The following is a 14,575-nucleotide window of genomic DNA, read 5'->3' as shown; positions in this document are numbered from 1 at the left end:
TATTGAGGAGAAATGAAATTTCATCTTTTAAAAAAGTTTTTAAGGATCAATTAGCGGTAAAATTAAAATTTGAAGACCAACGAAGGAACAAAAAATGAATCACCCCCATTAATGATATTTTATTAAAGTTATAATTACTAGCTAGCTTACTTGCAAAACGACTATTCAATTTTTATATCTCTATTTGCAGTAAACACGTTAGTACTTGTAATTTGCAATTAAATATATATATATATATATAGATAGATAGGCTAATGTTTTTCCGGTAGCATATGGGCCGAAGTGCTACCGGTCCAAATTTGAAATTTCAAAATTCAAAAAGTCGATCTGAACCGTTCATCTTGTTCTCCATATTAATATGTGCTTGGAAACCAAATTTTACATTTTTCTGAAATTTTTTACTATTTATTAAGCCACTTTGAAAATCGCTGATCCAACAGTGGCTTAACAAAACAGTAAAACCGTTGGATCAGCGATTTTCAAAGTGGCTTAATAAATAGTAAAAAATTTCAGAAAAATGTAAAATTTGGTCTCCAAGCACATATTAATATGGAGAACAAGATGAACTGTTCAGATCGACTTTTTGGATTTTGAAATTTCAAATTTGGACCGGTAGCATTTTGGCCCATATGCTACCGGAAGCACATTAGCCTATCTATCTATCTATATATATATATATATATATATATATATATATATAGAGAGAGAGAGAGAGAGATGGGCTATGGTGCATTGCAATGCATAGGCCATGGTGTGCATTGGACCATAAATCACTGATTCAAAGTCCAAATGACCGATCCAAACCGTTCATCTTGTTCTCCATATTAATATGTGCTTGGAGACCAAATTTTACATTTTTTGGAATTTTTTTACTATTTATTAAGCCACTTTGAAAATCGCTGATCCAACGGTGGCTTCTGATTTTACTGTTCCAAACAGTCACCGTTGGATCAGCGATTTTCAAAGTGGCTTAATAAATAGTAAAAAAATTCCAAAAAATGTAAAATTTGGTCTCCAAGCACATATTAATATGGAGAACAAGATGAACGGTTTGGATCGGTCATTTGGACTTTGAATCGGTGATTTATGGTCCAATGCACACCATGGTCTATGCATTGCAATGCACCATAGCCCATCTCTATATATATATATATATATAATTAGAAACATTCCTCGTTGTGTATTAACACATTAATATGGGTATAATTAGCATTATTTTATCGTCAATTGAACCCACAAATTACTAGAATGAGTTCGCGAAAGATTATTATGTTTGAAGAGATCCATAAAGTATTATACAATTGAAAAGAAAAAAGGATATTGTTATTTTTCAGGTCTAAGAAAAAGTCATAATAACCTTGGTTTTATTTCTCAATAAAAAAAAAAACAGAAAAGGATGATTTGAAAACTATCACCATGGACATCATATAAATTGATCAAAGTACAAATACAATTCAATATATGCAGAGTAATAGATTGGAATTTTACACCACAATGCATCACCGTAGTTTGTTGTTGTTCATATATTCTGAGTCCAAATGCCTGACTTCTTTAATTTAATTTTTTCTACATAACAAACACAAATTATTTGTACATTCCAAGTGGTGCAGGTACATGTGGTACAACCCGCACCAGCACCTATTGAATACAAGTGACACTTGCATGTACATGCACCTTCATGTACCTCCTCTATGCCTCGACAATAGGGTAGGAAGCGCAAGTAGCAACACCTATATAAATCAAAATGAGTTGCTATATAAAAAATGTCTGATTAAATGAAAGATAAGTATATATGGAATCACTTTGTTAATGGTTGTGTATTGTTTACTATGTTCGCATCAAATTTTGGTAGAGCTAGCTAGGAAAGAGAGTACTCACCGCACATGTTCTTCCCGAGTTCCATCTTGAAGTAACCATCTGCACCCCAATCAGCTCCCCATGAATTTTTTATCAACCAGTAAGGGATCCCGTCTTCTACCCCATATCCAACTGCCAGCACAGCATGATTCACATCCTACAGGCACACACCGTAACATAATGAAAACTGTTTGCATCATTCTGATCTTAAATGCAACAAGTTATGTGCATGAATGACTTGGCATCTAATTTTTACTTGGGAATTCACGGCTTGTTTTGAAAGTCTAAGAAGAACAAATTTCATTTCTGCCTTTTTCTTCAACCACCATTCACCACATAAACCGAGGGAGAAAGATTGAGAGAAGAGGTATTGATTTTTCCGAGTCATTGCTCATGTTGTAGGGTTACCCATGATATTTCAAAAAATTATAGGTGAGAACATGAAACTTCTCCATTAATGAGATTATTCCCAATACTTGTAGGTAGATCCTGTGGTTAATATGACCTAGTTTGTTTGTACAGCAAGGGTAGTGTAAATCACGTGTAAACAATAGGCTATTTTAAATTTATATTTTTATGACTTACCATTGGAGTACTACCACAATGATCACTTGTAAAAACTCCACTTGTGTAAAGTTTGAAACCATTTATAACTTGAAATGCAACACTAACTGGACGAACCAGCCCAACAGCATGCTTCAGTTCATCTTCAGCACCCTATGGATCAAAATAAATTTAATCAAACAAAGACTTATGGTTTCTTTTTTTTTAAGTTCATGATACACTTTTAGATTAAAAGAAACTCAAATCCAGAATCACTTACTACAATTGAGTCCCATGATAGATACCAGTACCATACTTGACCTGTACATGTCATCTGGTACTGGCTCCATCAAAATACTATAGTGAGCTTCTATTAAGTTACACACTCAGTTTCACGAAAGAACCAAATTAAGCAATATAAAGAGAATAAATAAAGTAACAAATAGAACAAAGAAGATTCTGGGACTGTTACATGTCAAAAAATTAGGCACATAGAATTAACTATTAACACATCCATTTGCTTGATTTTGACATTATCTTGTCTAATGATGGAGCTGGGTATGTACATATGAAAACATAAACCTTCCTAAGACCCAAAAAGGTGTAACGAGTCAGCAAACTGAAATCTGAACCCAACCTGAAACTAGTTCAGTGGACCTGCAGTCAGATCTGACTCAGAGCAACCCAAACCGGAAAACCCAAATTAAGATAAGCAAATAAAACCTGACAAAAACTTTAACCCACAAGTCCAAACAGATATTCTTAAGAGTAAAACCCAAACCCAAAAAGAGCCCTGAGTCAAATCTACACCCAAATTCCATCAAGACCAAACCGAACTAATCAGTCATACCCATATTAACCTGAACCCGAACCCGTGCAGACCACCAAAATTAACAGAAACCCGTACAGACAACCAAATCTCTAACTCCTTGCAAAGAACAATACCTTACACTTAAAAAGTTCAAGACAAAAGATGTGTGGAAAGACAGGAAGACTAACCAAGGTAATGTTGACGGAATCAGCCACTTTAACGCCAACACTATTGGGCTCAAAATGGCATAGCTCATTGACGCCTTTGTAAGGGTAAGCCTCCTCAGTGTCGAGCCCACCATTATACTTGATGTACTCAAAGGCCTGAGATGGGAGACCGCCGTTGCAACCAAAGTTATTGAAGGCTTGCGCACAATCCACAAGCTGCTGCTCTGACAAAGAGACACGCTTCCCTGTTGCCTGTGTGTATGCGGCCTCCAGTGCACCGGTTGTGCTATTTAGTTATATGCCAGAGAGATTGTCAGTTATGGGAACATCATTTTGCCAGGACATGGTTTATGTTGTAATTAATTATGTTATAAAAAGGCTAGTCTCAAAAAAAAAAAAATCATTTTTTTTTTATAGGTGAAGCCTGTGGGCATAAGGAAAACTCAGTTGATACTTATATCTTGGAGGGGATTACAAATGCCAAGTGTGGTCAGGAATAACCCAGATTTTCTGGTGTACTTGTTCCTTTTTACTTAACTCCACCGTTGTAAGTTTACTTGTCTGTCATTTATCCAAATGTACATTTTCTTAATGTACTTCTGTTACTTTATACCCGCTGGATATTATTGTGGGATTTATCTTCTTCTTTTTTTGTCTTTTAATATGTTGGTTGGAAGTAGTCCCTTTTAAGTGACAGCATGACTAATATGAGATTCTTGTTGCTGTAGTAACTAATACTCAGAAAGATTCATCTCCTATTATTTCTTGATTTTGTTTGTAACTTTTCAGTAGAAAAGGCCTAGGTTTAGCACTTTTTCACAGGACCTCTCTAAAATAAACCAATAGTCTCGTACCTATGCAATAACAGACTCAATGAACATAGAAAATCCACAAGTCAAATAGAGTAGCTATCTAGAATTTTGCTGTCCTGAGACGAGATATCAAAAATAGAGCCGCAAGGGTTTCTCATCTTTGCCTTGATGTAGCAGATTTGCTAAAAATTGGATACTACTTTTGGAATAGGATTAAAAAAAGGGAATGGAAATCACTTGTGAAGGTGCTCAGTAACTAGAGAACCCAATTTTTTCCCATACAGCTACAAAATTAGCTTGCACATTAGCTCGAACATACTGCACATAAAAGGGTTCAGCTGTCTAGCCCATGTGGTGGCGAATCCAATGGATCTCAGGTCACTACATCACTGTATTTGAGGAGATCCAATCCTTTGAAAGTGCATATGTTCTGTGAACTTTTAGTTAAAAAGCTGTATTCCCGATAAGATAACTAAATAGTTTAGACTGATTTGGACAAATTCGCACACTTAATATCTAATTAGGAACTGATCATTGACATTAATTAGGAAAGGCCCTTTAGAAATGGAAACTTCTGACAACCACATAAAAAAAATCAGAATCAACTTTTTTTTCTTTCAAAGAAAAGAATCTTACCTAAAAGTCCAGCAAGATCCACAACTGCCCTGGTTCTTCACAGGGCTTACAATCCCTGCCTCCCTCCAATCTTTCTGAAAAAATAAACAAACAAAAAAAAAATCACTTTTTGGAAAAAACAATTTCCATAAAAAAGGAACTCGATTCACTCAAAATAAATCATATCAAATAAGTATCTTACAGTCTCGGGTAAAGCTTCTTCAGTCATTATATGACTGCCCTTGAGTGTAGCTGAGCAATTCTGAGCCGCGCCAAGCTTACTGGCTTTGAACTCCTCCCAGCTCATATCCGCAAACTCTGCGTGACAAATCCAACAGTCATGATTAACCCAGTCAGAACAATAAGTTAATCAACCGTTAAGGACTTTTCCTGGGACTTGTACAAAAAAATACTTACTGGTAATCCCAAGCTTATATGATAAACCCTTCCTATTGGTTGATCTGATCAACTTCAAACTATCCACAAAGATGTTGAATCTCTTCTGTATCTCTTCAACGCTGTCGTACCTCTTGCCATACCTAATGGAAATCATAGTATCGTATATTTCAGAACAGAATTACCGTTCTGGTCCATAGCTAATCCGCTACAGTACCAAAACCGTTGCCAGAAAATTGCATAAATTTGTTATAAACACAACATAGGTTAACTGGATTGCGCTTCTTACTTGATAGCAAAGCGGGTGAAGCGAACAGCATGGCGGGTTTGACCGAGCACGGAGAAAAGAGTGGATTCGAGGGAGTCAACCCGGTCGGTGACAGAGCGGATAGTGTTAGATTCGTCGAAGGAGGATCCAGCCCAAGCGGCGGAGGAGCAGAGAAGAGCCAGGGAGAGGAGGAAGAGGAGGCGATCCATGGTCCTGATTTGTTGGAGTAATGCTGTAATGGAGAGTTAAGACTTAAGACCGAGAGAGAGATCGCGCTGGATTGGTTGAGTTGAGGTCTTTTATTAGTGAAAGGTGCGATTTGGCGAGTGACGCAGCTGGTGACGCTTATCAGATGCGCGATCTTGATTGGAGGGATATTTAATTCCAAATATAACCCTGCAACGTGGAACGAGCAGAATTCGTATCCTCTGAATTAACACAAAAGGTAATTTTTGAGTTAATACATATCAATTTTAAACAGAGTTAATTCGGCTTTTTTCTATAATATAATTTTTTTAATATTAATACGAATCTAGTTTATATGAATCTTGAAGCAGATCAGATGGTAGATATTTATTAACTCAAAAAATTCCTTTTGAGTTAAAGTAGAGGATACGAATTCGAACAGACATGGCATCCTTTGAGATATCTCATATTTTGCGTGACTTTTTGAAAAATTTCAACCGTTGCAATATATTATGTGCAAATCATAAAGCTCAAATAATTCGGACCCTCTATATCACCCCGAATAAGCACCGGACACGTCAGTCACGCAAAATATGAGATATCTCAGAGGATACGCACTCCAAACTATTTCGTTAGCGGAAATAAATATGTTGTTATTCCTTTGGGATAAAATAGGACCCTGTTATTTCTCATCCGACCGTTTAATTTTGTTGAGATTCGTGTATGATAAAGTATTTTTTATTGAGATAGACACATGAAAAAATTTAAATGGCTAAATGAAGAATAATAGTTTCATGTTATCCCAAAGGAGCAGCAGATTTATTTCCTTATTGATTAGCCACCTAATGCGTTTAATTTTCCACGATGTTGCATGTTCTGATGTTCATGTCATGTCCTCTTCATCTAGACTTCCATTTTTATGATCTCAGGTTTATAAAAACTATATGTCACATGCATCATTTAATGTTAGTATTTACTCTTTTAGTTTTAGATATCCATATTTCATTATTTTTCGAATTTTAATGTTTCTTTACCGAAATTTTTATAAATATCCAAAAATAAAATGAAATTATGAGATATACCCAATTTTTGAACGAATCTCGGAAAATATCCAATCCGATTACTCAACAACTGGATTTTCAATTTCTTTCCGCTCACCCAATGTCCGAAAATGAGAAAAATGCCCGCTTATTGAATAAGCGAAAATAGACCAAAGGTCCGGTTATTAAATAAGCGGAAAGAAGTTCGGTAGCTCAATAACCAAAAAGCTTGGTTTTTTTTATATGTTGCGAAATCGTTTTTTATTTAATCTTAATTTTTTTATTACAGAAAGCTTGGTTTTTTTATATGTTCCTGAATGAAATAAATTTTGCAAGTTTTAAATCTTTAAATATTATACTTAACGATCTTGAAAGTTTAATTTATATTTTATCAAATTAAATATATTAGGTAATTGGAACCCAGCTAATTTGATGCCGGCAGCATTTCTGCCCAAGGTGCTGCCGGGCTTTTTTTTTATTTTGTGATGTTTAAACAACAAATCCAAACCGTTAGATATTTAATCTATATTAAAATCTACTTGGAGATTAAATTTTATATTTTTTGGAATTTTTTTACTATTTATTAAGCTGGTTTGAAAACCGTTGTTTTCAGTAAATTTCTGCAGTATTGAAAACAACAGTTTTCAAACCAACTTAATAAATAATAAAAAAATTTCAAAAAATGTAGAATTTGGTCTCCAAGTAGATTTTAATATAGATTAAACATCTAACGTTTTGAATTTGTTGTTTGGACATCACAAAATAAAAAAAAAGTCCGGCAGCACCTTGGACAGAAATGCTGCCGGCAGCAAATTAGCCGGACTCTAGGTAATTGTATTTCCGCAGAAACTTATGTGATCTTCTTTGAGTGGTTGGTCTTTTGCATTGTAAATGTTTTACAAATGTGTACACCATAGTGACAAATGAATAGTTCGGGTTCGGGTTGGCGGGGTCAAAATTTTGTGATTCGGAAATAATTTCAGTATAATTCGGGAATGATTCGGTACAATAAAGAAGCAAAAAGAAAAACAAACAAAAACCCAAAAAAAATTCTATAAAAAAAATTTCGCATTTTTCTCACGAATAATTTGTGGCCCGTGTTTTATTCGCGAATAAAACGTATTATGCATTTTTTCCGTTTTATTCAGAATTTAGTTAGAAAACGTTAAAAAAACGTTTAATACGTAAATTATTCGCGAATTAAACGCGCATATTGTCACTATAATGTAGACTATAGGTGTTGAGAGCAGTATTTTTTTTTTTGTTGCCTCTAACCGAGTGATGGATTTAAAAAAAAATATATATGATTAAAAAGAACAAAAAATAAGTAGGTGCACACTCTTTTCTCAAGCTGGCTACAATTAGTTATTTCAGATGTTTAAGTTTCTATTTTATCATTTCTTAGATAAAAAAAAAAGCATGTGTTATTTTTTTAAGTATGTAAATAATTTATGTTTGTTCGGCAAATGAATACTTGTGCATATTAAAATATGGATGCCAAATTGTCTATAAAATTTTCATCTTCGGTCACATATCAATAATCACTTGACAAAATTGATTCGCTAAGCATAATTTTATTTTTATTTTTTTTACAACAGGGATTGTGATAACAACTCTAGATATAAAAAAAATAAAAACCACTGGTGTCATGATCAATTAAATCTGAAGCCTTGATCTCCACATTTCCCCTTAAAATAGAAAAACAACTTGAGCGCGCTAATGCCGAATTTTTTATTAATATCCAAATTTTATATTAAATTTAAAAAAATATCCGAATCGGTTGTTGTTTTCGAAATCTACCCATTCCGGAAAAAAAATTTCCGGAATTAAACTCTAAATCAGGAAAAAAAATTTCCGAATTTAGGATTTTTTTTTTTTGCTAAATCCGGAAAAAAAAATTTCGGATTTAGGAAATTTTTTTTTCAGTTTTTATTTATAATTTATTTATTTTTTGTATTGAAGTATTACAAATATTTAATATATTTTTTAAAAAATAGATGGAATACTATATAATTTGATTTATTCGAAAGACTGCTACAAATAATCCGGATCAACATTTTTCATGCCGGATTTTTTACGGCCGTAAAAAAAATAATATAATATATGTATATGTATATGTATATGTATATGTATATATAGAGAATGGCTAAGCTCAAATCGTTTGTTCCTGGGCTCAGGAACAAACGATTGGGTTCTCCAATTTCCGAAGTTCAAACGGCCGATCTAAACCATTAGATGTTTAATCTATATTAAAATGTGCTTGGAGACAAAATTTCATATTTTTTGGAATTTTTTTACTATTTATTAAGAGGGTTTGAAAGTTGCTGTTTTTATTAAAATTCTGCACCATAAAAAAACAGCGACTTTCAAACCCTCTTAATAAATAGTAAAAAAATTCCAAAAAATATAAAATTTTGTCTCCAAGCACATTTTAATATAGATTAAACATCTAACGGTTTGGATCGACCGTTTGAACTTCGGAAATTGGAGAACCCAATCGTTTGTTCCTGAGCCCAGGAACAAACGATTTGAGCTTAGCCACTCTCTGTATATATAATATAATATATGTATATATATGTATATATAATATAATATAATATATATGAAAATGAAGATATAAAATATGACAGATATATTAATAAAGAAAAATAAGTATTTATTAGGTTTTTTATAATAAAATATCAACCTCCTAGAACTCTGATTGAGGAACAGGGGGATCTCAATTTGTTATCTTAGAACATACACATTTTAGTTACAAATTAATTATAAATGTTGATAATGATAATTATAAGATTTATTATAAAAATATAAATCAATTTTTAATTCGATCTTAATTGCGTATTCAATAATTTTGTGGAATTGTTAATTACAATTGACTTTGAAGGTTTATTGCGTGATGTAAAATTAAAATATCTTTAAAATATTAAATGGATTTGAAATTATAATTTCTCTATGAAGAGACACATGTTTAATTTTTTTTAAATAATATTTAAAAAATAATGTGGTGTACCGGATTCTTTAATAAGAAAAATACAACAATAAAAAAATAATTAATTAATAAACAAAGTAGAGACAGTTTAATAGACATCAATCAAATTCAATCTGATATCCAGCTGAAATCTTTTGATCTGTATTAAATTTGACGCGCATTTAATTCAAACAAATTATGAAACTGTCCGTGCGTATCAATCGAACATTTCCGACTAAAATCAAACCAAATTTGATTCCATCCGGACAAGTTTCCCAGCCCATTTGAGCAGGAATTTGTACTCTCTGCATTAACTAAAAAAAATATTTTGAGTTAATGCATCTGGACCGTCCAATTTGCCTTAAGATCTATGCAAACTAAATCCATATTAATATTAAAGGGCCTCCTGAATTATAGACTATGACGGGATTGACTTCGTTTAAAATAAGACGGTAAATATGTGTTAACTCAAAAATGCTCTCTTGAGTTAATGAAGACGATGCAGACTCCATGGAATTTGTATCCTCTCCATTAACTCAAAAGTGAATCTTTCGAGTTAATAAATTTTGATTGTCCGATCTGTTTTAAAATTCGTACAAACTAGATCCGCACTTATATCAAAGACTTCCTATATTATAGACATGAGCCAGTTCCGTGGGTAAAGATTTTAACAGAGCAGTTTTGGCTTCATGCAGCGCAGGAACCATTTGGCGCGCTGTTTTAATTCTATAGTTAGTGCGCTGCATGCAGCCAAAACTCCGCTGTTAAAATCTTTACCCCAGTTCCATTTAAAATCAGATGGTTCAAAATTGATAAACTCTAAAGATTCCCTTTCGAGTTAATATAGAGGATACGCATTGGACTTCTTGGACAGGACTGTAATTGCACAAAAGATACTTTTAAAAGGTTGATGTGGATGGAGAAAACGGCGTTGAGATCAACTTGAGTTTGAGCCGTCCGGAACAAGCAAAGTCCATGCAGAAATATGTGGATCAGGCTTAGTAAAAGATTTCCATGTTCAATATCTAACTACATAATTACCACTTTCTAGTCGTGCAAATTAACTTAAAAGACGAGGGTAATTTTGTGAAGCGTGAATGCGTGATTTGCTGATTCTTCTTTTCTCTTGGGTACATAAGATGCACTCATGCACCCAGTCAGATTCGATTTTTATTTTAAAAACCACTAATAAAAAAAAATTAATTGTTTTGATTTTTACAAAAATTATAAGAATCGAGATAGTATTTCGGTCCAAAGTATTTTTTTTTCATAACCGAAATGTCATTTTAGTTCCGAAAAAAAAATTTACAACTAAAATGACCTTTCAGTTTTTTTTTTTTTTTTAAACTGAAGTATAAATTGGTTTGATAATTCTGTATTTATTTATGGTTTCTAAAAGAATTTCGACAGATTCGACAAAAGAATCTTTTTTTTTTTTTTGTGGACTTGAGTAAGAAGATAAGATTCTAGTGTTGAATCTTCTCCGTGGTCCCAGTGAGATTTGAGATAGGCGACAGTGACACTGATATTTGTATGCACTAAACGACAAATAATTAATAATTATCTAGACTTTTTGATAGACCATACATCAAGAAGTATTTTCTTATTTTAAGTTGGTGGGCTCAAGTTAAGTGGAAACAAAAAATTGCAAACCTAAGCAGGTGGAAAACCAAAGCAACAAGTATTTTAAGTCATTTTTACAAGTAAAATATCTCAATATAAGTTTTTTTAATATAAAAAAATGAGTACTCAAATGTTCTATTAATTTTGTGTTTTAATCATACTTTTTGTTTTTATCTCTGTTTTTAAAATTCAAATAATCAATTTGATTTGTATTAAATTGTATTTGGAGACCAACTTTTTTTTAATTATTTTCACTATTTTTCAGAATGGTACATAATGATTAATGACTATTTTTTTCTAAAGATTTTGGATCATCCAAAAATAATAATTTTATATCTATCTAAAATAATAATATTAAAAAAAATTGGTCTCTAAACACATTTTATACATAAATCATATTAAATTATTCAGATCGTATGTTTGAATTTAAAAAAATAAATAAAAATGTGAAGCTCCAGCTACTAAATTATACGCAGCATCCGGTTGATCAGCTTTAATTTGCACTAAATTTATACCAAAAAATTTACAGCTGATTTCTAAGTGATACCAAAAATATTATATTTCTGCTTGGTGGATGATTATATTTCTGCCTAGTGGATGATTATATTTCTGCGTAGTTGTTTCTCAAATAATACAATTTCCCTTTTCATTAACATGTAGATTTAGTTTCTTTAGCTTTATACATCGTTAAAATTAATTTAATATGACTCATTAAATATGGAGCGAAAAAATAATTTTGTGAGCAAATACGAAGGAGAGATAAAGAGGAGAGTATTATTGGAAACAATAGATTTAAATGACTCATTAAATATGAATAATTAATTTTGTGGGCAAATAAGACAGAAAAAAAATAATTGAGGAATATATTAGATATAATGAAGAGTATAGAGGTAAATAAGAAATTTAAGAACTCTTCATAAGGTACACGAGAAATTAACCCAATTTTCAAATACATCAGCTACTCAGGAGTCAAGACCTTAGTCACAAGATTCGCAAATTATTCGCGAATAATTCATTTTTTGGTGATGATGAACCGAAAGCCGAATTATTCCATTGACCAAACTTTGACCAAATTATTCCCAAATAATTCGTGAATTTCTCCGAATTTTTCTCAGAACATTTTTTTTTGCTTCTTTGTAGGACTGAAATTTATGATTCGAATAATTCCAAATCATTTTCGAATTATACCCGAATCACGAAATGTTGACCTCACCTCACCGAACCCTAATAATTCATTTATCAATATGGTCGGCACTATTCTGCTACTGCTCGAATAATCTTGTTACTACTTGAAAAAAAAAAATCTCGTTACTGTTGTAAAATTAAAATAAAGTTGCAATAAAAGTAAAGTAAATGATAAGAGAGATAGAGAGAACAATAATATAATTTTATTCTCCACTATTGTATATAATATATGTGTCTACAAAATCTCTATTTATAGGCTAGAAATTGTACATGAAGAGTCATTACAATAGTTAATGAGAACATGAATGCGCATAGTAGTGGAGTAGTGGGGCAATGAACATGAGAATTAATATTGGGAGTTATAGATTGAACATCCACATAAATATATTTTATAACACTTCTCCTTGGATGTTCATCTTTCATTATACGCTGTTAATATGATACTTCAGGAACAATATTAACATGATACTTGTTATCACATTATTAGACCTATCATTTCGACTTGTTTCCATACAAAAATCTATGTTTTGAACCAACAAATAGTGCCTTTTACATTGAATATCCATAGAATGTGGTACTGCTAAGTTGTGGTTCTTACTTTGCAGGAATCAGGCGAAATTGGTCAAAATCAGGCAATTGGCAGACTTCAGGAACCTATGATGCGACCCTCACTCATGCCTTGCGACCCAGGTGATGCGACCCTCATCCCAGCCTTTGCGACCCATATGATGCGAGTCGCATCCACCTGATACAAGTCGCATCAACTGTTGCCGCCCAGTTCAAATTAAACCTGACAAGCCCAAGTCAGATCTGTTGCCTATATAAGGAGGTCCTATGCCAGAATTTGGAGAGCTTTTTTCCCCCTTTACATTCCAGAACACTTAGAGAGCAGAGATCAAGAGAGAAGAAGGAGATTGGAGCTTACTTGAAGAAGAGGAGAATAGAAGATTGCAAGATCCTCTCCAATCCACCTTGGATCTTCGAGCTTCATCATGATCTGCCTATTCTATCTCTCTTTTATGCTTTGTTTCATCATGACTGAGTAGATCTTTAGTTCCTAGGGTTAGGATGTAGTCTCATAACTTTGTCTTTGAGTTGCATGTTGATTTGATCTAAGTTTGAACTTGTGTGATTCTTTGTTTGAGTATTCATTGATTGCTTGATTTTGATTGCTTGATTGATTCTTGATTGTCTACTGTTAGATGTCTATAGCATCTCTTCTAGTAATTTGACCTTGATGTTTCTTGCAATTGAGATTTAGTATTTGAAGTAGATTTATGATCAATAGTAGCCGAGAGGTGAATTTTCCATAATTGAAAGGTTGTGGATACTTCTAGCAAACCAGACAATCAATTTAGGTTAGATACCAGTAGGTGAGAGCCACAGGTCGAAGCCTCGCACAAGAAATCAACTTAGATACAAACACATGTCAGCTCTGCTCGAGGGCCATGCGACCCGCATCAGAGATGATGCGAGTCGCATCAAACGGGTCGCATCAGAGATGATGCGAGTCGAATGATAGGTCCAGAGAAGACAAAGTTTGAGATGAAACCTGAAACCCTGGGAGCGCCCCTTTTATCATTGTTCAAAACTAAAACCTTTAATTGTTTTCATTCACTATTAATCGAATTGCTACTTGAAATTAGGAAATATAGACAAACCAAACCCAACTCTTCACACTTCTAGTACCTAACTCGGATTTGTAGGAATTTAGAATCGAATTAAACCGTCCCTGAGGATCGATACCTTAATATACTATACGGATAGGGTTGTACACTTGCAACCCTAGACGAGAGTAGATTCAAGGTTTAAACTGGTATAGCTTGCTGTACCTGAGACTTTGTAGCCTACCTTTGTAAGCGAACAATACTTCAGGACCATGTACTGCCTCATTAAAAACCTTACCAAGAAAAACCCATTGGGATAAAAACTTGATTAAGAGAAAAAGAGTACAGTGCGTATAATGCTTCCCCTCATTTTGATATCATTGAATATCCTTCAATCGATGTAGACCTATCTTCTTTGTTAGTTGTACAAAAATTCTTGTCGGTAAAGATTTTGTGAATAGGTCTGCCAAATGGGTTCAAGTCCACATTCTTCTTGA

The 14,575-nt window shown here is 33.1% G+C and overlaps 1 protein-coding gene across 1 annotated transcript; it reads right to left on the bottom strand.

Moving 5' to 3' along the window:
* Positions 1–1,400: 1,400 nt before the first annotated feature.
* LOC144573832 (cysteine proteinase 2-like) lies at positions 1,401–5,832 on the bottom strand. The gene is made up of 8 exons (XM_078323588.1): positions 5,491–5,832; positions 5,223–5,344; positions 5,008–5,123; positions 4,827–4,900; positions 3,400–3,664; positions 2,443–2,574; positions 1,879–2,014; positions 1,401–1,730 (listed from the first exon to the last, which is right to left on the bottom strand). Exons 1-8 carry the CDS (start codon positions 5,676–5,678, stop codon positions 1,690–1,692), a joined length of 1,074 nt encoding a protein of 357 aa, XP_078179714.1. The 5' UTR covers positions 5,679–5,832; the 3' UTR covers positions 1,401–1,689.
* Between the last annotated feature and the right edge of the window lie 8,743 nt (positions 5,833–14,575).

The sequence above is a fragment of the Carex rostrata genome, chromosome 22 (genome assembly GCF_964058835.1).
Source record: "Carex rostrata chromosome 22, lpCarRost1.2, whole genome shotgun sequence".
Taxonomy (NCBI): Eukaryota; Viridiplantae; Streptophyta; class Magnoliopsida; order Poales; family Cyperaceae; genus Carex; species Carex rostrata.
This window is presented reverse-complemented; position numbering and strand designations above follow the sequence as displayed.

Excerpts from the sequence above, each read along its gene's own strand:
- LOC144573832 (XM_078323588.1), bottom strand. The coding sequence starts at position 5,678 with ATGGATCGCCTCCTCTTCCTCCTCTCCCTGGCTCTTCTCTGCTCCTCC. Across the intron at positions 5,345-5,490 it reads TTCACCCGCTTTGCTATCAA|GTATGGCAAGAGGTACGACA; the intron begins GTAAGAAGCGCA and ends GATTTCCATTAG. Across the intron at positions 2,575-3,399 it reads ATTCCGTCAACATTACCTTG|GGTGCTGAAGATGAACTGAA; the intron begins GTTAGTCTTCCT and ends TTTGATCCATAG.